At 36.6% G+C, this 26,380-nt stretch overlaps 1 protein-coding gene and 1 long non-coding RNA gene across 6 annotated transcripts in view; one reads left to right on the top strand and one right to left on the bottom strand.

Moving 5' to 3' along the window:
• The window catches only part of LOC148735588 (uncharacterized), a 30,205-nt gene extending 16,558 nt beyond the window's left edge, over positions 1–13,647 (bottom strand). The window contains exons 1-2 of one of the 2 annotated variants that reach the window (XR_015998231.1): positions 13,458–13,647; positions 12,771–12,849 (exon numbers count right to left, since the gene is read on the bottom strand). This is a non-coding gene — a long non-coding RNA (uncharacterized LOC148735588). Of the gene's footprint in view, positions 1–12,770; positions 12,980–13,457 lie in introns of those variants that run through there. The other variant, XR_015998230.1, reaches the window with a different exon arrangement.
• Positions 1–26,380, top strand: part of LOC111323374 (uncharacterized) — a 40,978-nt gene that overhangs the window by 1,221 nt on the left and 13,377 nt on the right. For 2 of the 4 annotated variants that reach the window (XM_088751485.1, XM_088751484.1), the window contains exons 2-13: positions 14,328–14,363; positions 15,621–15,739; positions 16,333–16,698; positions 17,456–17,611; positions 20,074–20,264; positions 20,597–20,780; positions 21,484–21,671; positions 21,818–22,007; positions 23,292–23,485; positions 23,980–24,148; positions 25,001–25,271; positions 25,520–25,851. In XM_088751485.1, coding sequence (XP_088607611.1) covers positions 15,652–15,739; positions 16,333–16,698; positions 17,456–17,611; positions 20,074–20,264; positions 20,597–20,780; positions 21,484–21,671; positions 21,818–22,007; positions 23,292–23,485; positions 23,980–24,148; positions 25,001–25,271; positions 25,520–25,851 — 2,329 coding nt within the window. In that variant the 5' untranslated portion in view covers positions 14,328–14,363; positions 15,621–15,651. Of the gene's footprint in view, positions 1–691; positions 1,183–1,413; positions 1,486–1,615; positions 1,660–5,072; positions 5,193–14,327; positions 14,364–15,620; positions 15,740–16,332; positions 16,699–17,455; positions 17,612–20,073; positions 20,265–20,596; positions 20,781–21,483; positions 21,672–21,817; positions 22,008–23,291; positions 23,486–23,979; positions 24,149–25,000; positions 25,272–25,519; positions 25,852–26,380 lie in introns of those variants that run through there. The other 2 variants (XR_015998229.1, XM_022926701.2) reach the window with 2 other exon arrangements.

A 26,380-nucleotide genomic window follows, 5' to 3' on the forward strand; every position in this document is an offset into this window, starting at 1 on the left:
CTCACCCAAAATGAAACATTTGACCTTTTAGCATTTAATAGCAAGTAAGATTTAAAACGGCGATAACAGAGTCCTTGTGTCACTCCCGAATAGCCTTAAAGTTAATTTGTTAGATCTTTCAGCGGTTCAATTGAGTTATCACTAATTTTCCGTGAACTTGTAGATGATAACAACTCTTTCCTTTTATTAAAAAAAAAAAAAAACTTAAATTGGGAATTAGGCCATGTTACATTTTTACGAAGATATTTCTAAAGGCCAATATAGAGTCATCGAAATCGGCCGCACTTCTGAATACATAAACTGCGATTACTTGCGAAACTCTCGGGGCAAGAATCTTTTCTCTTTTGGCTAATTTGTGAGTTGATTTTTGTGATACGCAATGGTGTGATTTTTTTGTGTTAATATTCTTTTGTATATCATCCATGGCGCTTTACCTAAGATTACTCTATGCATCATACATTACAAATAGTTGATGGGCAATAAATCTTTGATCTTATGCTTCAAAGAGCTATGGAAAGTAGCTCGTCAATTTGTTACTCCAAACGTAATATTACTACAAACTCTGTCAATACCATGAAGTTTACATTTACATTTATATAGCGCAGACTTCATTGTGGATATTTTCAGTCGCTCTTAACAGTATCGTAAGGGTAAGATCGGACGTCAGCATTTTTGTGAAGTTTTCAGCTATTCGAACAAAAATTAAATCTTCGACAACTTTTTGAAGTTCTTCTATAAAATCACGTCTTTCGGCGAAGTGAAAGATTGAAGATAAATTCATTTCGGAAGGAGAGGAATTCTTTGTTTTGAAGCATACCCATTCTTCTTCCGGTTCGTGGTCGACGCGGGAAACATTACCATGGCAACAACAGAATTTGACTGACACGTTTTTGAGAACTGGTAAACCCGTGGGAGGGTCGGTAAGACAAATGTTTGTCAACCGCGTCGTAAAATATTGTGAACACGGAATCGTTTGAGTTTGAGAGCAGTTTAGTCGGTACTTTGTTAGCGTTTGAGGAGTCGGTAGACCGAAAATAGCATCTTTAAACCGTGAAATTCGCTTTGTTCTTTAAAGTGTCTAACCTGTTCGAAGTGAGCTTGTAGTTTGTGATCATGTCGTTTAGAGGACGGGACTACAACGACGATTCTGCTGCGAAACTTCTTCGTTCTGTCCGACAGCAGGTGAGCTATATATTCGTCTTTTTGCCTGAGTTTAGCGATATATGAATCATTATGAATCATTGGTTATTGTTTGTCTGTGGAATTGCGTGTGCATTTGTTGCCTTTGTGTAAGATTTTAGGTCGCATTACTCAGGAGTAACTTTGCACGAGCTTGGATCGACCATTGTCGGTGAGCATAATTAGCTAGTGAGCTTGTAAACACTCTCAGGTTTTACTTGTCTCTTGTGACAGGAAGCTCACTTTGAAATGATTTCTCGGGAATTGGAACAAGAGCGCAGAAACGTTGCTCATCAGTTGGAAAAGGTAAATTTTGATCTCCGTAAGGTTTAATCCGATACCAGCTCACCCATTGAAACTTTTTGTCTTTCGATAAAAGCTATTCGACGACAGAATGCTTTAATAGGATTTAACGTCACTTGTTTTTCTATTGCAGTGTAAATATGGCTCCGAAACAGCAAGTGTGAGCTCGATGGGGAGGTAATATTGAACGTTTATTTTGAGCACGAAAACTTACCAGCTAGTAATTTGAATTTTAGATGAGAACCTCAGTTTGAAATTATGCTAAGCCATGTTGTACGTTTGTGCAAGGGTGTTGTGAGTTGTATCGAATGCTTACTTAAGATTCTGGTCGTTCGTATAATCCTGAAATTTGAATCTACTTTGCTTGTAAGCGCAGCCAAAATCCCCTTGAGATCGGACGGAGGCCATCACATTTCACTTGATAAAACTCATGAGAAGCGAGGGCAGTCGAAGGTGACAACTGGTTTAGAGGAACTTTCACCATCCAATTTGTTTTTACGTTTCAAATATTCCTAAAACTGGCATAGGTTGGTGATTCTAGTAGTCCTTGGCTCCTACAATTTTGCTTTTATTTTGAGAGATTTAACAACTTTAAACTTGTAACGTAAGAATGTTCAAGAACCACTATATCGATCGAACGTAATCCTAGGTTCGAAAGTCTCGAAACGAAATAGAGATAACCAGATTACTTTGAAGTGTCGAAGTTTGGATCATTTTAAAATTGCTTTTGCTATGTTTTACAAATGATGTCTTGGATCCCTTCCCTGATTGGTAACATTTATTTTCCATCAAACTGTGGAAGAGGAACGGAGATCCAAGACGGTCGGTAACGTGTATAAAGATGGCTAATTGATTTGAACTTTGGTGCAACTTAAGCTTTTGAGTCCATTAGGGTTTAGAGAAGCGTGAAAATGGATTTACATTTCCAAAAATTGGTACTGATGTTTCTCTAAATGACCCCTGAGGCCGAAATTGATTTTCTAAGATAAATGTGTTTAGATAATTTTCAGTGCAGGTACTGTTTGATGTGTACAAGTGCTATTGTTCTTGTAAGTAAACCATGTCCGAGTTCATCGTCCGATTCTTTGTTATTTCGTCAATACTGAAGGACGTCTTCCTGTTTATCTTTTATTGTTGTGGTTGCTCGATAATGTTCGTCGCCAAAGTCATATTTTAATTTCTTTCTCTGGTTTTTGACGTTCAGTAATGGAGATCTTTGCGGTGTTGCTATTAAAATACATGGAATGTTCCTAAGTGTGAAATATTTTTGGCATAGGTGTGAAACTGTTGACAGTTCCCCAGAATGTGAATTTTCCAGATGTACTTTGTATTTAGCCAAGAGGCCGTCTGAAGTTACTGCACAGGATTTGCAAAGGCAACTGTTAAAGTTACTTTTGAACTTATAGGGTGCCCTGTTTCATTTCTAAAATGAATCACCGAACATTGCCGTAACAAATTAGATTATCTTTTGACAGATGAAAACTTCATTTTAGAATACAACTTTAGGACACAATTAAGATATATTTATCTTCCTTTTGTAAGTTCTCATGAATTAAAGGTCATAATTGAAGACCTCTAATTGTGATAGATAGGACAGGTTTGGAATTCATTACTTGCTTTATTCCAGCAACCAAATTTTTTCTTTGCTACAGGTATCATCGATATTAAGGCACATATTTAAAGTTATATGTAGGAAAATGAAATGAACTTGTTGTTAGAATTGGCTTCCATTTATAATCATTTTACCTCGGTTGACATGGCCATGGATACATCTGATGTTTATATTCTTGAGGTGTTTTGAATTATGCAAATTTTTCTGGATGGGTTAGATGGGAAATTATACTGAAATTTTCCTTGAAAAATCCCCTCGTTAGGGAAGTTGTGGAAGATTCCAGAGAAATTTCCTTAAACCTGTTGTAAAGAAATTTTAATAGCAGTGGAACAAAGTGTATTTGATTTCAGTTTTTTCTTAATTTATATTTATTAATAATCACTTTTTGGCTAGTGTATTTTGCCTTCATCTGCAAGAAATTACCTTGTCCTTTTATCACATTATGAATATATAGTAATTTATTCAACTATGTGAATTATACCTGCGTTTTGTTTTGTTGTTTCTGAAGATCTATTAGAGGACAATGATGACCTTGCAATATTTTGCATTTTTATCTTATATGTAATACAAATATCAGTGACACACTTGGCTGTGCCATCTTTTCGTTCTTACCACATTTAGATGTCATGTGATTATTACAGAACAGACACAGGGCAATATGACATCTGTCTGTTTACCTTTTACACCCTAACATCAATATGCATATTCTCCAAACTGTTCTCTATACATTTCCTAAGGCACTGACAAAGAGAATTATTTTGTTTAACAATCAAGAGCTTCTTTAGTTGATGATCATTTCCCAAATTCTCCTGACCTTAATGTGTGATTCAGGGGTGATATTGTAAGGAGAAATTAGATACTAGTCACTCTTAAAGGCAAAAGGGTTAAATACAGCATTTCATAGATGATGTCACTGTTTGCTTCCTGATGATATGAAGCATAGGGGCTCCATTTTGCTGTGCCTCTGTTCAACAGCACTGATAGATGTCACAAATGTGGTAAGCACATTTTTCAGTGATCCGCTTAGCTGTGCTACCACTTCTTTTTTACCTCGTCTATGATCTGTTGCAGAACAGATGCATTACTTGTTAAAGTGATGTAATTGCTATGTATAATCCGGTGTTGTCAGCAAAAGAGCTATAGGTGAAAGGTGAATTTGAAAGAGAGTTTTGTTTAAATGGCTGTTTTTAACAAATTAATGAGGATAAAGAAGCTTTAGAAATAAAAATATCCTTTTCATACCAAACTACAGTCAGTGTATGAAGGAAACAAGTTTCAGAATGGTTATACTTTGAAACTTTTGGGCATATGATGGAGATTTAAAAATGACCATGTGACAGTGCTGATCTGCACATGAAGGAAAAAATTAAAAAAGAGATCTTGATTTGAGTCCTTTGGAATTAAGCTAATTGTCTCAGGTGCTAAGAAGAAATCTGATCACTGTAACAAACAGTTCTCAAGTAACTTAATTTTATATTCCTATTGCCTTCTACTTTTTCAAACATGGTTAACTCTAGTGTAAGGTGTCAAGCACATGCTATAAGTTGTTACAATGTTGGCAAACATGTCCCTGATAAGACAAAACTTTGGCATTCAAAATCTCTCCTACATCTACAAAGCATATAGTTACAAAAGAGATTTCACAGTCTTTCATTCTTAGACAAGCTTGACTTAAAGTGAATGTTTTGTTAAGAAGAGGAGTAAAAGAATTGAAAGAAGGGGGGAAGGGAAGTAGATTGATGCCTCCCCCAGTTTTATGCTGAGTGCTAAGCCATTGCATGTCCATACCAGCTCATGCTTTTCTTTCCTGACGAATGGAAAAGATTTTCACTGCGAAAAGTGTAGTCTAAGAATGTAGCCAAGAAGATGCAGAATGAATTGTTTAAGTGGGAGAAAATGACTCCCCTAAGTGCCAGCCAGTGTGATGATAAGCAGTAAAGACCAACCGCATTTTCTGATAAGTTTCTTTTCTCAACAGTTCCACTGACGATTCCTTTGTATGGCGTGGAAATCAGGGTCCAGGGAGTGTTGGTGATGAACAAGATCTGTCTGATAACGATAGTCAGCTAAGTGGATCAGCTCTTGTTGATTCCTGCTTGTGAGTGGGAGGAACCAAAATTATAAATTAATAATTATATTTCCTCTGTTTATTTCAACATGTACTTGTACATATGTATGCAATTAAGTATTGATTTTGTGTTCTGTTAGAAAATAACATAATGAATCATTTATTTCAGAGATACCAATAATTGCTTCATTTCCAGCAAATAATTGCTCACCATGGCATACTCGATAAGATCAGTCAATTATTTTTAATATAATTGAAATTTACTTTTATTTCACAATGATGCCTCTTTTTTTCTAGCTTTATTAGCGGTGCAGAATACCAGTCATTTGGGCTTTTGCAAACAGAATATTCTTGAAAAGGACTGTAACAGTTGATTTTGACAAATTAATATTGATGCATCAATAATCTGAGCAGAAGTTATCATCAGAGTTATGACACTGACGTTGATGAAATTAAACATGCACCTCAGTTGAATGTAGTGTTCTATTTGTAATTTCAAAATTGTTAGAATCTACATTTTTATTGATTGTAAGTTATTTTTTTTATCTTAAAATTTTTTCAAAATGCCTATTATCATTTTGTTTGTATAAAAAACATTGAAAAGGAATTGTGCACTTTGACAACTGTGTATTTAAAATGTGTGTACTTTTTCCTTGAATGAGTTGATCTGTATTCTCCTAAGATCTAAACATCAATTTTTTCACACTGGCTGCTATGCCTTTCATGTACTTGTTTCTCTGTGAATGTATTGTAATGGCAATCAATATCCCCTAGTTGAAATCATTTCTTCAATGGTCCAAATTAACTCAATTTAATTGCTACTATGTGCTGTAAGATTACAGCAAAGATGGACATAGACTGAACCACAACTTGACATGTATTTAATGCACCTTATGGCTTCCACCATATCACCTAATTATTTTGAGGCAGAGTGACACCCTTCAAAGTAGATGGGTAAACTTACTACAAGGTATACTAAATCTGTCCCTCTTTGAGCAGTGCAACCAGATAGCAATTAAATGTTTTTAAGTTCATCCCAAAGCAGAGTTATTACTTAACTCAACTAAATGTTTTGTGTTCCATAATGTGGTTGTAAAATGTTTTTGGTAGAACTCTTGTGTGGGCTAGAGGTAAGGACAGTTTAAGGGTGGAATGTCCTTCTAACTGCCAATGAAGGGTCTTTGCCTTGTCCTATGAAAATGTCTTCAAGACCAAGACATGGAGCTGTGAATTACTCAGGCTTCACGTAAACTGTCTCTCTTGCATTGGAATCCATTATGTACCTTAATTAGTGTACTTCAGTCACCAACTGCTTTTTAGGACTGACTTTTCCATTGAGAAGTCCTCTTGTTAAATTACTTGCATTTTTTCTGTAAGAGCTCTGTGTACCTTTTAGTAATATATTACTCATGGGAATGGCGCTATTTATCTGCACCTTCTTTCTCTGTTGCCCTGTTGGACATCCCTATTGTGATCTCTCCTTTCCTTGTCAAGTTTAGTGGCTCTGTGCAAATCTTGCAATTTGGAGCAGAATTGCCTTCTTACTCGTATTACCTCTGAGGTACTCATGCCATTTGGCATACAAGGTGCATTGCAACTTTGCAATATTGTAGGGTTCCTTTTCAGTCATGCCCTTCCATTTGAGCAATGGGTACCTTATCAAGAGTGATCTGGTTTGATGCTTCAAAATCCCTTCAACATGCAGGCATGAGATGCTATCTTCTTGTTTTCAGTGCTGTTTTCCTTGAGAACTCCTCGAAAGAGCATGCAATGTAATGAACATTATGGTCTCTGGTGGTGTGTATTGTAATCCTGTGATAATGAACAGCTTTCTGAATTGTTGATTACTACTTTAAGAGTATTCTCCCTAATAAATGCTGACCTCCAGATTTCCACAGTAGTGATCTGTTACTGCAACCATGTAGTCTACCAAAATTTAATGGCAGAGAACCCATGAAATCAATAGCAATGTCCTGCCAGGGAAATTGTTCCTTCATTTGCAGAACTACAGGCTCACTTACAACTTGACAGCCATTACATATGTCTTGTAGAAAATTTCATCTTTGTTTTCCAGGTCTGTAATCACTGTTTTATCTTTGCTTTTTCTTGATAAGCTTTGTGGCCTGGTTCAAGGAGTCTAACTTGCATCTTCTTCAGAACTACCATAACTGTTCCTGTTTAGACAATCTTTGTAAGGACACTAAGGCCATCTTTGACATGACTCTACCATGCACAACTGTGCTTTTTCCAAATTCTTGTCTCCATACACCACGGAAAATTCTGGGGTGGAGTAGATGAACTCAATTAAGTCTTATAGGGACAGTTCATTGTTCAAAGACAATTTCAGACAGAGATGAAAATTTTCACAGGCTCCTACGATAACTATGTCTAGCTGCCTTTCTAGTTTGCAAATATCTCCTTTCACTGGCATAGCAGGTCACACAGTTGTGTCCCTGGTCTTCTTGAAACAAGATGGACCCCAACCCAACAGGACTTGCATTTATGATGAAGTTGGGCACAGCCAATTAAGCCTTTTGTTTCAGATAAGAAGAGGTTGCTTGTTTGATCAAGCCCAAGAGAAAGAGCTCTCCTTTCTTTGCCAACCTTATTGGATACACAGTAGTGGCAATGCCTGGGATGGATCTGGCTTGATATTTTCCAAGTCCAGGAAGCTTTTATTCTGGTATTCACAAATGAGAGAAATTTCTCTTCCTCACTCATAAGTGAGCCTTATTCTATCAGCTCCAATAAAACTGTTTGTCGTTACTTGTTGAGCTCAATGGTCTAAAAGCAATGATGTCCTCTAAATTGCTGACTCAGTCCCACTGCAATGGTGCATTAATTTGCTGAATCACTGGCTGATCATCCTTTGGCATAGAAGTGACATGTGAGTGGACCTCTGTTGGCAACAAACTAATTAATACCACAGGACTCTCCTCAATTAGTTCAAATGCTGTGGTGTCTCTCTTTCTGGTCAAGGTCAGCCAAGACACCTTCCCCTTGCATTATAAAATCATTGAGTATTTTATCAACCATAAGAATTGGAGATCTCTCTCCAGTGATTGCATTGTTGGCACATTGCACTTGTGCATGTAACTGCATTTCATCATTTGCATCTTGCACCACCACAGTAAGGCTTGCCTGTAATGGATCCCCCACTCCTTCAATGACATCAGTTCTTCCGTGTGACAGCTTGTAAAGATTTGTATTAAATTTTTCCCTTATATGGAATACCAGCCAGTCTTAGACTAGTGATTGGTGAAAGATCTGAGTGAATCAGAAACATCAGCTTAGAAACTCGTTATGGTGGCCAGTTAGTATCTTAATTGTTATACTCCCCCATGGACACAGCACCATGGTTTCTTTAGAAACTTACTCCTTTCAACCTAGTGATTGGTTCACTGGCTGAACAAATTGAGGTCAATGTGCAACTTTATTTAATAGCCTCTTAAATGTCCACTTCTCTAAACTTAGCCTGCTATTTTACTATGAACCCCTTGTGGTTTTCACTGTTCATTGGACCTTCTTGATCCTGCAACTTCAGAACTGTTGACTTTACAGCCAATTCTCTGCCAGGAGGTCTCCTTGTGTCCTTTGTTCAAGAGTTAGTTCTGGTGGCATTCTCTTATTTGTTGAACTGATATTGGCTTTGCATGTTCTGACAACATTGAATGGATATAATGGACTTGCTGTTCCAGAAACATGTACAGCTTTTGCTGTTGGTATAGTTCTTTCCATCTTGCATGGATATTTGCAGTAAATCTTCACAAACATAATTCCTCCAATTTTATTCCTGACTTATCTTTGCTCTGCCTCTCTGGCAACTGCCAAAACATTGTTGTCATCATCTATTGTTGCATCCTTTCCCTTCACCTTTTGACTGCATGGACCATGTTGTTCATGCTCTTTTAAGTTTGAATTTTGGTATAGCATCACAAAATGTCCCTTCTCCCTGCACTTTCACAGGGTACTGCATATCCCCAGGAAAATGTATTCCTTGTCCACGTCACCATAATACATCACATGGCTGGAAATAATTTATCATTGATCTGTCACTTTGCTCTTGACTTTCTAAGCTTCTTTCTCTCCTGGGCAGGCTAACATATACTTGGTTAAAAAAATCCTGTGAGAGGCTCAGTCACTCATTGTTTGTCTTTTACCACTTCTGCCTTCATTCATGTAATTTCTTGCTTTCTCTTGCAAGGGTTGTACTATGGGGGCCTCTTCCATCTCAAATCCTCTTCAGCCAACAACACTTGTCTGTTAGTGATTCTTCTACTTAAGTCTCAAATTATTTTCTGTGATCATTTTTCTGAGCTCTGATTCTTAAACATTCAGCAGATATGATATGCTTTGTACCTGTAAGTTTACCAGATATATGGTACCACTCAGATATACATTAACCAAAAAGCATGCGCAAAAAATTGCTTGCAAGTGTGGATTAAAAAAATATACACATCTCAATTTTTGAACACACAATATGGGTCATGAAATCTTTCACAAAGTAGGGTGGATTGGGGAAGTCATGATGCATCAAATGCATCGATTTGTTATTTAGTTTGATGCCATCTTTGTTGTTGTCTTACTATGAACTCTACATGTATACCAAAACATTTAATAACTAGAAATTCTCCCACAGCTGTTTCTCCTCAGCAGGCTTTTTTCTTTGTTTGCAATGTCTCTTGACTGCACATCTCATATGGCTAATCCCAGGAGAAAAATAAGTGGTATTTGTATTAGTTATTACTGGTGGAATGTCTAATCCTACATGTACATGAACCAGTTTATCTTTTGGTTCTCTAGATCTTATGATGATGAAAAAAGAAAGGATAGATAAGGTGCTGGCCGGTGATGCAGGGCTGTGGCCTAGTAGTGCCCAGTGGCCCATGGCCGTGCCTTTAATTATTAACTCTTTCTCTTGGGCAACTCAGAAATTTTAGTTTTTTCATATAAAAGCATATGCTGGGCACCCTGTTTTTCAAAGTTTCAGAGCAGTCAGGGCTCCCTTTACTTTTTCTTAGAGCACAGCCTCGGTGATGTTTTAATTCCTATGTTGATTTTAATCTCTCTTTTGCACATTGATTTTGTTACAGTTTGAAATAGAATTCAAGTCAAAATGGTTTCAGACAAGTTTAATTTGTATTTCCTCTTGTTCTGTGCATATTGTCATATTCATTTAAAACAGATAAACTTCCAAACATTTGACTCTTTCACTCGCTTCCAATGACCAATAAGCATTTTCTCCATACAGTTATTATCAAATGGATACGTTACCAACCAGACAGGCAATAAGGAGATAGTAAAATGTCAACAGGGAGATATTGGTTGATGGGACACCCAATTCTCAAAGCTGCCATCATAAGAAATGTAGTCATGATGACAGGGAGGAGAATTTACTCTGAGATCTTGGGAGTGAAAGGGTGAAATTACATCTGCATAATTATATTGTTTACGTTAGTATTGTATCTTGATGCCAAGTATATTGTAAATGTTCTCTTTATATGAATGGCCAAAAAAAATTGGTTTTGTATGCCACATAAAATTTTTGCACCATCTTGTCAATCTGATATGCAGTGTAAAAGACATATTTTTATCTTTTGAAGATTCTACAATGTAAATTCTGATAAGTGGGACAAACTTGTGAGGTTTAAATACAATGGGCTAACCATTGTTCTTGTATAAACCCAATATAACAGCTGATACCACAATGTATGATAAATAATATATTAGTTTCATGTAAATTGGCAAAAAGAAGAACTCATACTTTTACACAATCCAATGCCTAGACAATAGTTTTGATAATTCTCAATGTAATTCCAAGATTCTGGTAGGTAAGCTATTGTCATAATTTTATCATCATATTTTGAAAAAAAAACTGTTTGATTTACAGTGTATATGTTCTCATGTAACATAATTGATGTGTTTCTACAAAATGTATTTTTTAAATGCATCTTATGTATCCCAGTCCTTTCATATTTGATCCAGTGAAATAGAATGTAAACAAGAGAACTGAAAAGTATTGTTGAATGCTGAGAATTTAAGGGCTGAATTTTTTTTCCTCACTTGTTACTATGTGCGAGGGTAATTGTTGTGAAATAGTTTGGATGCAAGGCCAAACTGTGTCACTGTGAGAGGTATAAGATTTCTCCTTGATTGCAATTCATTAATTGTTAAGATATTGATAATCTATAGCTAGAGAAAGAAAACACTTTGAACAATGTTTTATGAGTTGCCAGAAACAAACCTTGTATTTTAACAAGCTGCAAACTTAAGGTACACAGATTTTGAAAATTGGTGGAGAAATCTCACCTCTAAGTCTGTAAGTTTGAATCAGCAGTTTTTAAAATCCAAAAAACAAATTTCTAAAACCTTTTTTTATGGTTTATGTATTGTTTCCTTGATGTACTTATGTCTGATTTTTACAACATTATTTTCTGAGGTTTCTGTAAAAGTCTTATAAATCTCTTGTTGAAGGACTTTACTTCATTAAAAGCTTGATAGTGTTCTCATTATGTATGCTGCTATTCTGTATACAGAATGATCAGAGACAGTTGTTCCATTGAACTTATCTGAGAATAAGTTCCATGAACTTAAATAATAAGTTCCATGAACTTATTCTTATTATTCTTTGTAATTAGTCCTCCAAGTATAGTTATTACTGTTTTAGGAGTATCTCGATTAAAGATTAAAGAATGGTACAATGTGGTATTTTCATGTGTTACTTCTATTTGCATCTTTTATAAAATATATCCAAGTAGTTATCATGTTTAAATTATTGGTTACCCATTTACTTTGTCTTGCGACTGACTGACAGTATGATATTTAAATATGAAAATTATACTTTAATTACCAACCATAGTTTTCTCAGCATTTTTAATGTTTGCAAAATATTTTATCACTTAAAAAATAATTTTAATAGAAATGATACCATGATTAAGTGTAGAAGATTTGTACTTGTTCTTGATAATAATATAATTATTTTTGTGTTGAACATGTATTAATTTTTTTGCAAGAGTAATAGTTCATGTATTGATCTCTGTGTTAGGACTGAAAATTGATTTCAGTGCAAATTAGCATGAATTATTTCATTTGTGTTTTCTTTGTTTCAGAATAATGGAACATTATCTGAAACAAAGGAAATTCCAATAATAATCTCCCAAAAACAGTATTTAGTAATTATTTTTATGTACAGTCATACATGGTACTTAAATGGTGTATGTTGAAAAATATATGATAACACACTCATGGGTTCATTGTATATACAATGTGAAATTTTTTAATTACCAATGTAAATGTGTAATTCTGCCATTCATTTATTCATGACTTTGCATTCAGCAACAACAGGATATTTATACAGAGGCATATAAGGGTTTCGTGAATGATTTCAAATGTATAGAAAACCACTGACAGGACACGCTAATGGGAATATTGGTTTAAAATGTTTAATTGTGTCATTTATTTTAATACTGTGTATGCATCACCAACATTATATAGTTTTTTTTATATACAGAGACACTTAAGGGTGTGGTAAATGTTTTAAAAAGGTTTAGAAAACAACAGGACCTACACATTGGAACAGATTTGCTGAATTACAATCGATTGTTTTACCTGTCAAATCCCTGAGCAGGAAAATATGAGGCCATCATTTTTTCTTACTGAATATGCAGCTGCTTTTTAGCTTCTTGACCTGAAATTATAAACAGAATCACAACAGTATTTCTAATACTTTGTGGTGTTGGTTTAATGTTTATCTTGACATATCATATCATATGCTGTTACAAAAAAGTAGTATTATGTTAAGTATGGATGAGAGCCAAGCTATTTAGAACAAGTACATCTGACTCTCAAAGAAAACACTTTTAACTTCTCACTTAATGAAAGTTAGATCTCTGTTTCCCAATAGGTGATATATCTGTATTTTTTTTATCACAAATTATATATGCAAATTTTCTGTGGAGGTTCATAATTACAGTAACTGTTGGGACTCAAAATTTCCTTAATCTGCCACTATCTATTCCACTTTATGATTGTATGCATGGAATAAAGTTCTGTAAAAGAGTTCATTTACAGAGTGAAAGATGGGCCTTAAATTCTACTTACTATCCCTGGTTATTCAGCTTGAGCTGGAAGTCATCATTAACTTATAAATAAACTTACATTAACTAGCTGCCATTAATCCTTTTAAAAAAAAATACCTGTATCTTAACTTAATAAATCCCCTAAATTTCCCAACAGTACATGGATGTACAGTTAACACTCTTTGTGGATACTCTGTTATCTTAAGGCCAATTTTACCTTGAACAAAATATTACCACTTTTTCCAGCAAAAATGCAAATTATCCACATGGCTTTGTAAATGCTTTATATTCTTTTTGTTTGGAATTCTATGGGAAAAGGGAAAAGTTAATGTAACTTGTTTGATGTGGTCTAATTAGGTTTTGTGGTTCATCGAACAAGAGTGTCACAATTAACATAACAGGGAGAAAAAGTGCTTTTAATTTGCAAGATAATGATGGTTGTAAAGCATTTAACATGGAGTTTGAAGGCATATTGAATTAGCACATGAATTGGACAGCCTCTCCTGAGTTTAAGTTGATGTCTACTTTAGATTCCCTTGCATGTGTTTTCTTTGTTGTCTTGGTTTACCACAACTTAGAAGTTTTACAGTATGAAAAACAGTTTATTCTACCAAAATGGAGGTCTGTTAATTTTCAAGTAGTGTCAAATGGTGTTTCATATTTTAAGGTTTGTAGAGTGCCTTAGAAATATTATTTATTGTGATTAGACTTTGAAAGTTATGGTTTATCAAGGTTTTTAAATAAATGCATCTCTGATTCTCTCACAGTCATGTTAAACTAGTATTTTTGTGATAATTTCATGAATGTATCAAATTTTTTTATTTCATTTTCAAGGGAAGTTTTGTTATGAATATGTAGCAGTTCAGACAGATTAAGGATCTCCTTGACAAATTACTGTCTATAATATTGATTTTACCAGGGAAATTGTTGTAAATTTTATTTAGCATTTTGTTGTAACTGTAAATGAAATTCACACAGTGTAAAATTGTGATATTATCTTTTAAATTATGAATTACTTAATTGTTTTAGAATTTTTTTTTTGTGAACTTTGTATAGTTTTCATTTTTTGCTTTTTTACTATTTTCAGGAAAGTTCTCCAGGAAAGAGGTCTTTCTGACTCAAGGTGTGCCAGTTTGTCTGCGTTTAAAAAAAAAAAATAGATGTACTTGCTAATACTTAAAGGAACCTGTAATTTCAAGTCAGGGAGTCCTTTGGAGTTTTAACTATAAAGCCTTGAAAAGCAAGTTGATACTTTGTAAGGATTCATTCTTTTCTAGTTCTGAATTACCGGTATATTGCTGGTGCAGCAGTTTTAATTTGCTGGTACCAAACATCACTGCAGTCCATTAAATGGACTGTGATGTTTGGTACCAGCAAATTAAAACTGCTGCACCAGCAATTGAAGCAATTTGAAAATGTGTATTTTACTAATAAAACTAAAACTCACCCATGATATCTTGACAATTTCGTGGTATATTCAAATTATTTCATTTACCCCCACCGACACAGCCCCAAACGGTTTCTTTAGAAACTACCAGCCTTTATTCTGTTAGAGCAGTTGAACTTACACATACACATGTTGTAAGGTGTGATAAATTGTTTCTGATAATTAACTAGACAAATTATACAGTTTTACTTACATTTTGTTCTCTAGTCACATGGCTTCCTTGTGGCCAGTCACATGTATATGATAGATTTTCCTTTCGTGTTATTTGTATCTCTTTCCTGTACTAAACCTTTAGTCCCAATTGATAATCCATGAAATATGACAATTCAAATGTTTATGTGGGAAAACCATTTTTTGTGTTGATGAAAACTTGGGCTTTAAAATGAAGTGGTAAAAGCATATATTTATATGGACTCAATTTTTCACTAGTAAAATTTCTTCATCAAAAATGAGATGGAACTAATATATTATTTCATATGAAGAGCCTTTGTCTAATTTACTTCCAACTGAGTGAAGTCAGTCCACATTGTTTGATGGAATTATCTATGGTTTTGTTGGTTTTCTCAGTGTATGACAATTGGCAATTGTGTTGTTTGACATATTCCAACTTAAACACAGTATCATTGTCGCAGATGTGAAATTCTAGCAAATCAAGTGACACTTCTGATCAGTAGTTCTATAAAAGGTGATCAGATGTCTTATCTGTTTTTTTTTTTTTATTTGATGAAAATGGCTTCTAATAAAAGCCACATGCTGCTTACCATAGCTGATTTGTTAGGATTTCCTTCATAAAGAAGATAATGTTGTGTACATGTAACTCTGGAAATGTGACTCCTTTAATGTAAACCTTTTTTTGATCAGTGACTGGTGTCAGTACAATTTTTTTGATAATTAAGATTTGTGGACTTATTTTCAATGCTTATTTCTGCACAGGGATGAACAAAACCCTCTTTACAACAAAAGCATGGATCATGGAAACTCTGCAGCAGTGTCAGGACCACGTTCTAATGCTCTCATGAACCAGGACTGGGAAAAAGATCTCATGGAGGCTGGTAAGTATTTATAGTAATAGTTTGTGCCACTTGAAAAAATTTAAATGCAGTGTGCATGCACATGATGTTTAAATTACCTCTGTCACTGGTGTTGAGCTGTTAACCAGGTATTTTCAATTGATAATGTTTTCACAAGTGGGAACTGCATATCAGATGGTGTAATACAGCAGTTGTGTCCAGAACAGCCTGCTTTCAAGCTAAAATGATGGCAGTAAGAGTTCTCACTGGTGCTGGTAGATCCTAAGTAACTGGCATTTATTGAAAGACCCAGATGTGAGAGGTCTTGCACTCAAATAATGGCGGTAAATTTCTATCTTTGGTTACACCTGAGAGTACCTGGTGTTACATACCATAGCCACACAAGATCCTCATTTCAATTGAAAATTTTCATAGGTCTTGACTTCTTTTTGACTGTTGACAAGGGCAAAAGGTAGCCAACTAGAATGCAGCACTTCTGACTGCAGCACTTCTCATTGCAGCACTTTGATTGCAGCATTTATGATATAATGAAAGCAGATTTCTACTTATCAACAGTACACAAATATTGAACTGACAACTTTTAAAACCACTTATGATGTCTTCTGCTTTTTCAGACCTTACTCCTGGACAAACTGTTAAAAAGGTTGTCACCAGGACAGAAATGCGCACACTACGAACGCTAGATGGAAAAGTTGTTGAAGATACATATGATCCTGGCAGCACGCAAACCACAGTAGAGCGATACACGTTTGACGACAGAGCTGTCAACGGAAGCACACCTAGAACGATAACAAAACAGTATGTACCTGGGGATGAATACCGGTCAGGCAGGCGTGGCCCTGGATCTCACTCGTCATTGGAGGACTACAGGGCACCCTACAGTCCAGGAAGCAAGAGTGGCTATGCTTCAGGGGAGGGGAGACGTACACCTACACCCAGTAACCCAGGAAGTGTGTCTGATGGTTACCAGACGCCAACAGGCAAGAAATTACTGAGCACCAACATGCATCTTGATGCAAACGTCCAAGATTGCTTTCACTGTCACTTGTAACTTTTTGGGTACTGCGATGTTAGGCAGATCATCATTTGTCAAACCAGACTGCTCCTTTCTTAACTGAAAATAATGTTTTCAGCAGGGCCCAGTTGTTCAAAGGGCACGTGATGCTATCCAATGAGTAATTCACTATTTGGTGGATGAGTGTCAGCAAAACATGCTGCACTATCCACTGGGTAGAGATTATCCAGTGGATGGCATAATCCATTCTTGAAAAACTTGGCTAAGAAGCGTGACAGTTCTTACTAGCTTGTTCCATTTGTTGTGTGTTGTAAATACTGCTTTTTTATAGGGCTGGGGTTGGGGGGGGGGGGTGATTAAGAGCATTGCATTAGACATTGTTTTGTTTAAACAGTCATTAAGTTTTTTCAGCGAGGGATCGAGGTAGCCTGGGTGACTTATAACCTTCTGAGACCAAGCCCACTTAACTGATGGTTTCGCACCATTGAATTTAATATGGAGTATTGCCAATGAGCTTTCAAAGGCTCCTTGATCTAGCCTGTAGAGAAAACTAGATGACCAAGAAAAAAAAGCTAAGTCTTGGCCCAGTATTCCACATTAAAGTCAGTTGCTCAATTACTGTTTTTTTCAATCTGTAACTCATTACTCTTCCTGTTTGCCATATTCTGAATGTATATACATATATGGTGTAATAACATTAGGAAAATTTCGTTTCCTTTAAGGTTCACGGCATTCATCTCAGTCCAGTTCAGTGGGACCTAAAGCTTATGGCATGACAAGTCAGTCATTACCTCGCAGCACATCTTCAACCCCTAGAGGGACTCCATCCTCCTCAACAACCATTCCGCGATCATCAAGTACTTCAGGAAGACAAAGCAGTATGTATATAAAATTGCTGTTCTAAGTGTATTTAAGGTACCTACCATATGCAGTGTGTGATTTTACGATTGAGTGTCATGTCAAAATGTCTCCACTGTAATAAGTCCTTTTGGAGAAGGAGAAAAGTGTAGAGGGATTTGCAGCAAATATTCTAAAGTTGACCTATTTTAGTTACTCCAATCATTGTTGTAAAGCACATGTAAATGAAGTCCAAATGTAGTTGTGCAAGAGGAAGGCAGTGTTTTCCTTTCATGTCAAATTCAGTTCAACAGCATTAGTGACTTCTGTAACAAAGTAATTGTGCTGCAGAAACAAATGATTTTCCAGACTTTTTTTCAGCTGACTAAAATGCCAAAATGTTCATAATTCTAAGAAAGTAAAATAATTTATTTATCAGTCATGGTGTCTGTCACATTTTTCAAAACAAGTATCCATTTCTTTCACCTCAGATAGGATTTAAATTAAGTTAAAAGGCAATTAAGAACATTAGCATGAAAACCCTAAGCTTCTAGTAGATGGTATGTAAGATAAGATGATGAATTAAATGTCTAAGAGGTCAGATATTGTTGACTCCTATTGCCTCAGTCTATTGTTTTTTTTTCAAGCAGGTGTGCTTTTTGAATTAAAGGTGTTTATTTTTTATCTTGTCTGTGGCTTTTTTTGAATAATTAATTGCAGTAGAAATTTGTGTTGGAATTTGAATTTGAACTAAGATGGATTTGTGGAATGCCCAGTCTCTTTTTATGAGGTTTTTTCCTTTGATTTCGCCTGATGATAAACCAAAAGGTATTTTTACGTCAATTCCAATTGTTTTCTTTTTAAAAAGACTGTATTGAAGGTTGCTGTGAGTCAGGTTTTCACTTGATGGTAAAAATTTGCCTCCAATGTGTGGCAGTAATTTGGAGTATGTTGATTGATTTGTATAATCTTTGTGTTTTTGTGATCGAGCTTCTCTCTTGAAATACCCACAATTTTGACCAAGTTCTTCACTGTGTGAACTATTAAGACTCGATTGTGAACAAGAAGTGGTTTTACCCTCTTTTGTTTGGGTTGGTTTTCTGTTTGAAGTGATATTTTTGTTAAAATTCATTTATGGAATTCACCATTGCCTTCTAACTTATTGCAATTTAATTTTCTTTTCCCCTTGTGTGTGTGTGTGTGATTTGTGTTTTCTCTGCATGCATTCTGGATTATTTTTAACTAGAATGAAACAAAATATTTGTACAATAGGAAGAAACTGGTTATTCATGGTATTTTTTGCTGTTACTATATGAAGTTATTCTTGGCACTGTTTAAATGTGTTCTATTTTCTAGTTACATTATGTGCTTGAAAATGTGTCTTATGTGCTAATGGAATTTTTTTGCTAATGAATGTTATAGGGGCAAAGTAGCAGGTGCAAAGTGAAGTTCTTAGATCAAACTTCAGCTGTTTATGTTTCTGTTGATGAGGGCTGATGAATTAGAAAAAGTCAACTTACAAGATTATACCATAAAAGAGTAGCAAATATTACAATACACAATCATCAGGGCAGCTAGCATGGAGTGTCAAGTTATTTCTAGAAGTAGCTCAGAAATTTGCTGATACATTTTCAATTTCTGAAAGAGGATATAGGCTTAATAATAAGATAAGAGAAAAAAATTGAAAAAATGATTTTTTTTCTTTGAAGCTGCAAGTAATGTTGATGACTGAGATCTTTATTAGGTAACTAAATTTTCCAGCCAACCTTTTCACATGCAGGAGCAACAGAAGGGAATTTATCTTTTTAGTATCAATATCATTTTCAAGCAGAAAGCTGACGAGAAGAAAGAGGAATATCAACTAAACAATCCCTTTTTTATGTAACACCAAATTCTCAGATTTTAATGAAGTCAGGATGATTCTATGGCAGACCTTTGAGAGAAGTGATATTTTGATATTTGAATTAAGTAGGTTAAATTACTTTGGCCAAAAATTTTTATTAGCCCAATCAGAGAGTTTTCACTTTTAAGACAAACAAAATTTTGTTTGGACCATGCCATTTTGCCAACAACTTTGAGTCTGGAAAATGGAAAGAAATGATTTGTAAAAATATGTTCTATTTTTGCCACAAGAATGTGTCCCGATCTGGGGTCAACAAAATACAGATTGAATAAAGTTGTCTCCTTGCGAATTACTAGAGCTAGTCTGCCTGCAGTTTTGACATAAATGTACAGCAAGGTTCGGGAAGAATTGCAGCTATATCCAACTTGCTCACAAAATATAAATGGAATTATAAACTTGTTATCAGGCATCTGCTGCTTTCAAAGCCACATAAGCCTTTATGCTGCCATCTGTTGACTTGTAGTTAAGTTTTATTTAGGTGCTTCTGTTGTCACAAACACACTTTCTCTCCTTGGCAGAAGTATGTGTAACAAGTTATTGCAACCTGTGGCTAACTAAAATTGTAATTTGCTTACAAAGAATATATCACTCTTTTTTTAGCCACATACAACCTCAGTATTAAAGTGGGTGATGTCAAGGGATCTGGGACAGACGGCAATGTTTACATCCAGTTGTTTGGCGAGCGGGGTAATACAGCGAAGATCCAACTGCGACAGGCAGGAGATACAAGGAACAAGTTTGAGAAAGGAAGGACATACAAGTTTACAGTGGATACTGTGGATATTGGAAAGGTAGTAATGCCCTCCCCCTCCCCTCCCCTCCATTGGTTAGTGTACTGGTCTCAAGGTGGAGAGGTCTGGGTTTGTAACCTGGATTGGTCATTGCTTTGTGTTCATGGGTTCAACACTCTAACCTTACAGTGCCTCTCTCTCCCCTCATTAGTTCAATTTGTCAGCAGAAAACTGTCAGGGAAGCCCGATGAAACAGTGTAAGACAACCTCATTGCAACAATAATATTGTTGCTAATATTATGCAGTCACTAAAAATTTTTTTCTACCCTCCTTGGTGACCAAAATAGTTGTAGTTGGGAGAAGTGACACTGTGTTTATGATTTGACTGACAGGTTGACAGAATTAAGCTGAGCCATGATCACACTGGATATGGATCAGGATTCTTTGTGGAAGAAGTCGAAGTAGAGGTTCCCGCCCGACAGGATAGAGTGAAGTTTCCCTGTCGCTGCTGGTTGGCCCAGGACGTTGATGATGGGAAAATTGAGCGGGAAATGTTTGCAGTTACTCCTCTGCCCAGTAAGTAAAGCAACTGGGAAGTTTTCGCCTGACTTGTGTTGGTTTTGTACAGCTCTTATGTTTAGAAAAAAATTCCAAGTTTAAAAATCAGGATGGCATTTTAGATTTATTTTGTCTTCATTTGGGCATATGTATAGAGTGTCTTACAGAGGTCTTTAAAATTGAAATTTTTAAAAGTCTCTGAGACAGGCAGTTTATCTGACTCATCCTTTTGTACAAATAAGAATGGAAAGAAGAAGCACTGTGCCAACGCTTACCTCCTTCTTCCCCCCCCTCCCCCTCTCCTTTCCTACTTTCCCCCAACCCCTAGCCTCCCCTGTCCTCTACTTTAAATGTCTCAACCAAGCTATTCATTGTTTACAGCTAAAGCTAATTAAAAAAAAAAACTTATTTCAGGCCTGTTTTAATGATAATTTTTAAATCCTTTGTACACATTTTACTCACCGTCTTCACTCCCAAGATCTGATTGTAAATTCTCCCCTCTAGCTGCTACACATTTCCTCGTAAATCAGTTGTGAGAATTAAGTATTCGATTAATACTACAACGTCAAACTGACAAGTTTGACTATTCTTATTACCTGTTTGCTGAATAATGTGTGGATGTTGCAGGGAGAAGTGTTAATCACTTGTAGGAGTTGAAAGGTTAAGGTTGCCTTGCATGTTATTCCATGTATACTTATGTTTTATGTAATTGAATTGTTAGACACCTCCTACACAATGTCAGTCAAACTTGGTGACGTTCTTAGCCCTGACACCAACCTTTATGTTCAACTCTTTGGCGAGAAGGGAGAAACAAGCAAGATCATGCTGCGGCCTGTTGGTTCTTCACTCAACAAATTCGAAAAAGGCAGAACTTATAAGTTTACAGTGGAGACTGTTAATATTGGAAAGGTGCGTTTGTTTTAGTTTGTTGTGGATGTCAGTCATTGAGGCTTGTCTGTTGATTGTGTAATCTGCGTTATGATTTATGGATATAATAAGGAGAAGTTACGTTTTTATCACTTCTGGGAGTTAAATATAATGCCGTCATCTTTCAGATCGAGAGGCTGCGTATTGGTCATGACAGCAAGGGAGAAGGGAAGGGTATATTCGTAGAGGAAGTGGAGGTAGCACCTGCCGAAGCTGACCGGGCCCTCTTCCCGTGTTACTGCTGGCTGACGGAAGGGGAAGGAGACAGGAAGATAGAAAGAGATATACTTCCGGGTCAGCCGAGGCCCCCACGGCCAAGTGAGTAATGAAAAGACGAGCATTATTTTATGGGCAGTGTAACCGCTAAAGGTTACTAGTAAAGCTGAGAAGACAATTTGAACGCACAGTAGAAGTCACGGTTTAGTTAATTGCGGTACGTAGTCAAAATTACAAATGAAAATAAAGAGATCGGTGTGTAATCACGGATGGAAAGGGCGAAGTAGAGATTGAAGATTGCAAAGTTATAATTGACGGTTGTAGTTGAATTTGTGTGGTTCGAACTAAAAGAAAATACAGCAGAAACTAAACTAAGAAAATGTCCTTGAGAAATGTAGCACTAGCCTAATTAACAACGAAGCGACTATAAAGTGAACTGTGAGCGAGAAATAAACCAATGATACAGACCAAAAAGGGAAATATCTTAAAATAAAGAAAGACTTACCTTGGTCTACCTCCTTACGATAGTAGCTGACTCAATGATAGCAGATGATTCGTAAATAGTAGGCACAAATTTGGTAGTACCAACAGCAACTAATAGCGGTGAAGTATGTAAAAGAATATCTAGTACATGTGCTTAAATGAAACTGATTGAAATAAGAAACTTTTAATAAGTAATGATCATTCACTAACGAAGGAATCATTGTTAAAAATAGACCGGAACAAACACAACTTGAAATACACGAGCTACGTGTTTCGAAATTAACAGGTAGAGTGATCTCCTTGTTGTCAGTTCGATCAGCAGATATGAGAATCTCATGACAACATCCAGAATTGTCTCTTTCCTTTTAATTATCTTGTTCCTTGGTCTTTTAATTTATTATTATTATTATTATTTTATTTATTTCTTTATTTTTTATCTGGTCAAGCGCGCGCTATTTACATTTTTCGCGTTTTTAACATTCAAATGTAACGCAAGCCCTGACACGTAGTTTGTAACGTACCTTAATATGAATTCAAATGTACAACAGTTAAATGCTCATTTGCAACTGAAGATGACATGAGAATGTCGAAACATGTCTTGTAAATTTAAACTCAAAGTTGTTGTTTCTTTTTTGAGAGTTACTGTCACTCTGCTGTCTTTACGTCCATAGGAGGATTTCTGTTCAAGCGGGAAAAGATGCTTTGATTAATTTAGTAAAACCTCCAGTGAATGAGTATTTCTTGTTAGAAATTTCCAGGTCGTGGTTCAAGGCATCTTTTTGCGAAAGTTCTGGCAAATCAAGGAGCAGGAAGTTGTAAATAAAATCCACACCAAAGGAATGGAGATTTGGGTCGTAGGTTTTAAACCTATGTAGTACTGAATCGTTTATTATCTTTGTATAGATACGTCCTATCACTTAGCAGTGAAGACAGGGGAGATGGCAATGGCTGGAACGGACGCCAACGTGTATTTCCAACTAATCGGCGACGAAGGGGAAACTGAAAAGATTCAGTTGCGTCAAGGAGGAAAAGCAGAAAAACGATTTGAGAAAGGACGAGTTGACAAGTTCATAGTGGAGACGGTTGATGTAGGACAGGTGCTGTTAACATTTAGTCCATTTAGATGCACTGTTAAGCAGACAGGTTAGGAGAAGAAAGAAAATCATCAAGGGTGGGGTTAATGGTTGATCGACCACCAAATTCAAGAATGAGAATAAAAAGAAATGTATACAAGACGATAGACAAAATTTTTAAGATTTTCGGAGAATGATGAACTTCTTCACTCCTTTGTTGTCTTGTTTTGAGAGAGCGATGTCGTATCCAGAACACATTCCATGGTGGATGGTTTTCTCAATTCTCCCCGTCGTTCTTTATTTTTCCTTTTTTGTTGTATATACAATTTTAATCTGAAACAAAGGATGATAATTTGGACCGCGGGAAGGTCGTTAAAAGAAGATCTTGAAAAAAAAGCTCTCAAACATCAGAGAAGGCAGTAGAGAATAGAGACCGCCCTTGCACCACAAGGAGCCGAAAAGAAAAAAAAACCGTGTCCAGTACTGATGCCTTTCATGTTTGATTGTGTTTGTAATAGGTTCAAAAGCTGCGTGTAGGACATGACAACAATGGCACAGCTCCCGGTTGGTTTCTGGAGGAGGTCGCCGTTGATGTCCCAGCCCACAGTGAACATTTCGTCTTCCCATGTCATCGCTGGCTCGCTAAGAACGAAGATGATGGAAAAATAGAGAGAGATTTAGTTCCAGGTTTTGTGACATTTCCTTCCGTCTCAGTTTTGTAGTCGTTTTACTGTAGAAGCATCCCGTGCCTCCCTTCTTAGAGTTCACTGGGTACTGGCTTATTATTCTTTGTCGCTTTCTTTTGACTCGCACGAGGATTAGGGAGGGAAGGAGAGGTTTCTTGTTGGCTTTAACAATAATTAGAGTGCTACGCTTTACGTGAGGCGTGATTTTGTTGCATGGAATTCTTTTTTCGATCCTAAAATGTAACTCTTCAGCCAACAATCAAAACATTGTGAATTTCATGTATTATTTGTCGCCACTTTCCTTTACGGGCAACAAAGAACCCATCAAACTTTTCCTGACTCCCAGCACGGGACCTCGTGGCGCAATGGCCTCTGTCACCTGACCGTTATTTTAAAAGCATGGGTTCGAGTTTACTTGTGAGGATCCATACGTCACGCATGTTAGATTTGACTGACAAACAACACCTTACTTTGCTTACATCTTCACTGCGCAAACGCGACCCCTTCAGATTTTAAACTCTTTACGGTAGCAAATTTACATTATCAACTGAGTTGATAAAACGAAATTATCCAAAACACTAATCTGAAGGTCGTACTCTCATTTGGAGCACTTGGAGTTCTTTTTTTTTTTTTTTTTTTTTTTTTTTTTGGAGCACTTGGAGCACTTGGAGTTCTTTTTTTGCGACTGCACTTGTTCCATTGTTTGATTAACATTGTCGTCGAAACCTTACTTGACTCTCAAGATGAGTCCCTCTTGGGTTGTCGAAACGTTAGTCTTTACTAACAAAAATATTCTTTTTTTACTCACCCGATCAGACCTCAATGAAATGTTCAATTCTCTTACCGCTGATAGGTGTTTCCGTTCCTTCTGGTGCAGCTTCACCCAGCAAGACAACCATCACTACCACCATCGAAAGAACCACAACAAGTGAGAATTACAAATTACCTCCCCCAGTGGCCAAGAAACCGCTCATGGACGAACCACGGTATGGTTTACCAACAAAGAAGGTCATCACGGAGGAACTCAGATACACCACAGTACCACCCCCACAGAAAACTGCCATTGAGGAGGTACGCTACTCCACAACCCCAACAAAGAGAACAGTGATTGAAGAGGAGTATAGGTGAGAGTAAGACTCTAGCGAATTTGAACCTTTCCTAATTTTTTGCTTCGTAGGTCAGTGCAGTGTTAGAGGAGGTAAGTTTCTAAAGAAACTGTGGTGCTGCGTTGGTGGGGGTAACGAGGTAATTTGGTTTTGTGCACATGCTGTCGAAGGCTCGTCTTTTTTCGCCCTTTTTCATTTACTGAATTAAAACGATGTCTATTATGTACTCTTCATCCTTGTTTTTGTTGTTTGTTATTTTTTGTTAGGTACACCACCCCTAGAAAGGATCCGGCCCCTCCGCCTCCCCAGAGAAAAATCATCGAAGAAAGAATGGTTACTAGAGAGACGACAACTCCTCCCGTGCAAGGCGCCCCACCCACCGGGCCACGTGAACAAAAACAGCGCATTACTCGCGAGGAGCTTACTGTCGAAGAAATGCGTAAACCGGGGGGAGCAGCCTTGTCTTTTTCCACCCCTCCCCCCGTGAACGAATATCATTACGAGGAAGAAATGCTGCCTCCTCCGGATGAGTATCATTTTGAAGAAAAGAGAACAGAGATGGTACCTGTTCCCCCGGAATCAATGGATAGCAGAAAAAGTGAGTGAATAATAATCAAAACGTGCTGAGTATCACTTCACGTGCACCTCCGCAAATGTAAGCTATTGCATAACGTGCACTTATTGCAAAAAGATATACATCGGCGAAACAGGCAGAAGACTAGGTGACCGATTCCAAGAACACCTTCGCGACGTGGAAAAGAATGACAAGGACACATCGAAACTAGTCGCTAGACACTTTAATTTACCTAATCATTGTAAGCAACATATGGCAATCTGCGGTCTTTCCTTACACTTAGGTACCACAGAAAGCCGTAAAACTCTTGAACAAAAGCTCATCTTTCAAACCGGCAGTCTAAATCCCACAGGGATCAACGAACGCTTTTCATTCCACTAATTTATTTGCGTTTTTCTCGTTGCCATGTTCCCACCAATAACGTAGCTCCATTTTCTACCTTTAAAAGCACACACAACCCACAATTCCTCTATTCGCTCCGACGAAGGGCTAACGCTCGAAACGTCAGCTTTTGTAATCGTTACGGTGGCCAATTTGCCATTTCAACTTTGTT

The sequence above is a fragment of the Stylophora pistillata genome, chromosome 3 (assembly GCF_964205215.1).
Source record: "Stylophora pistillata chromosome 3, jaStyPist1.2, whole genome shotgun sequence".
NCBI classification, from domain to species: domain Eukaryota; kingdom Metazoa; phylum Cnidaria; class Anthozoa; order Scleractinia; family Pocilloporidae; genus Stylophora; species Stylophora pistillata.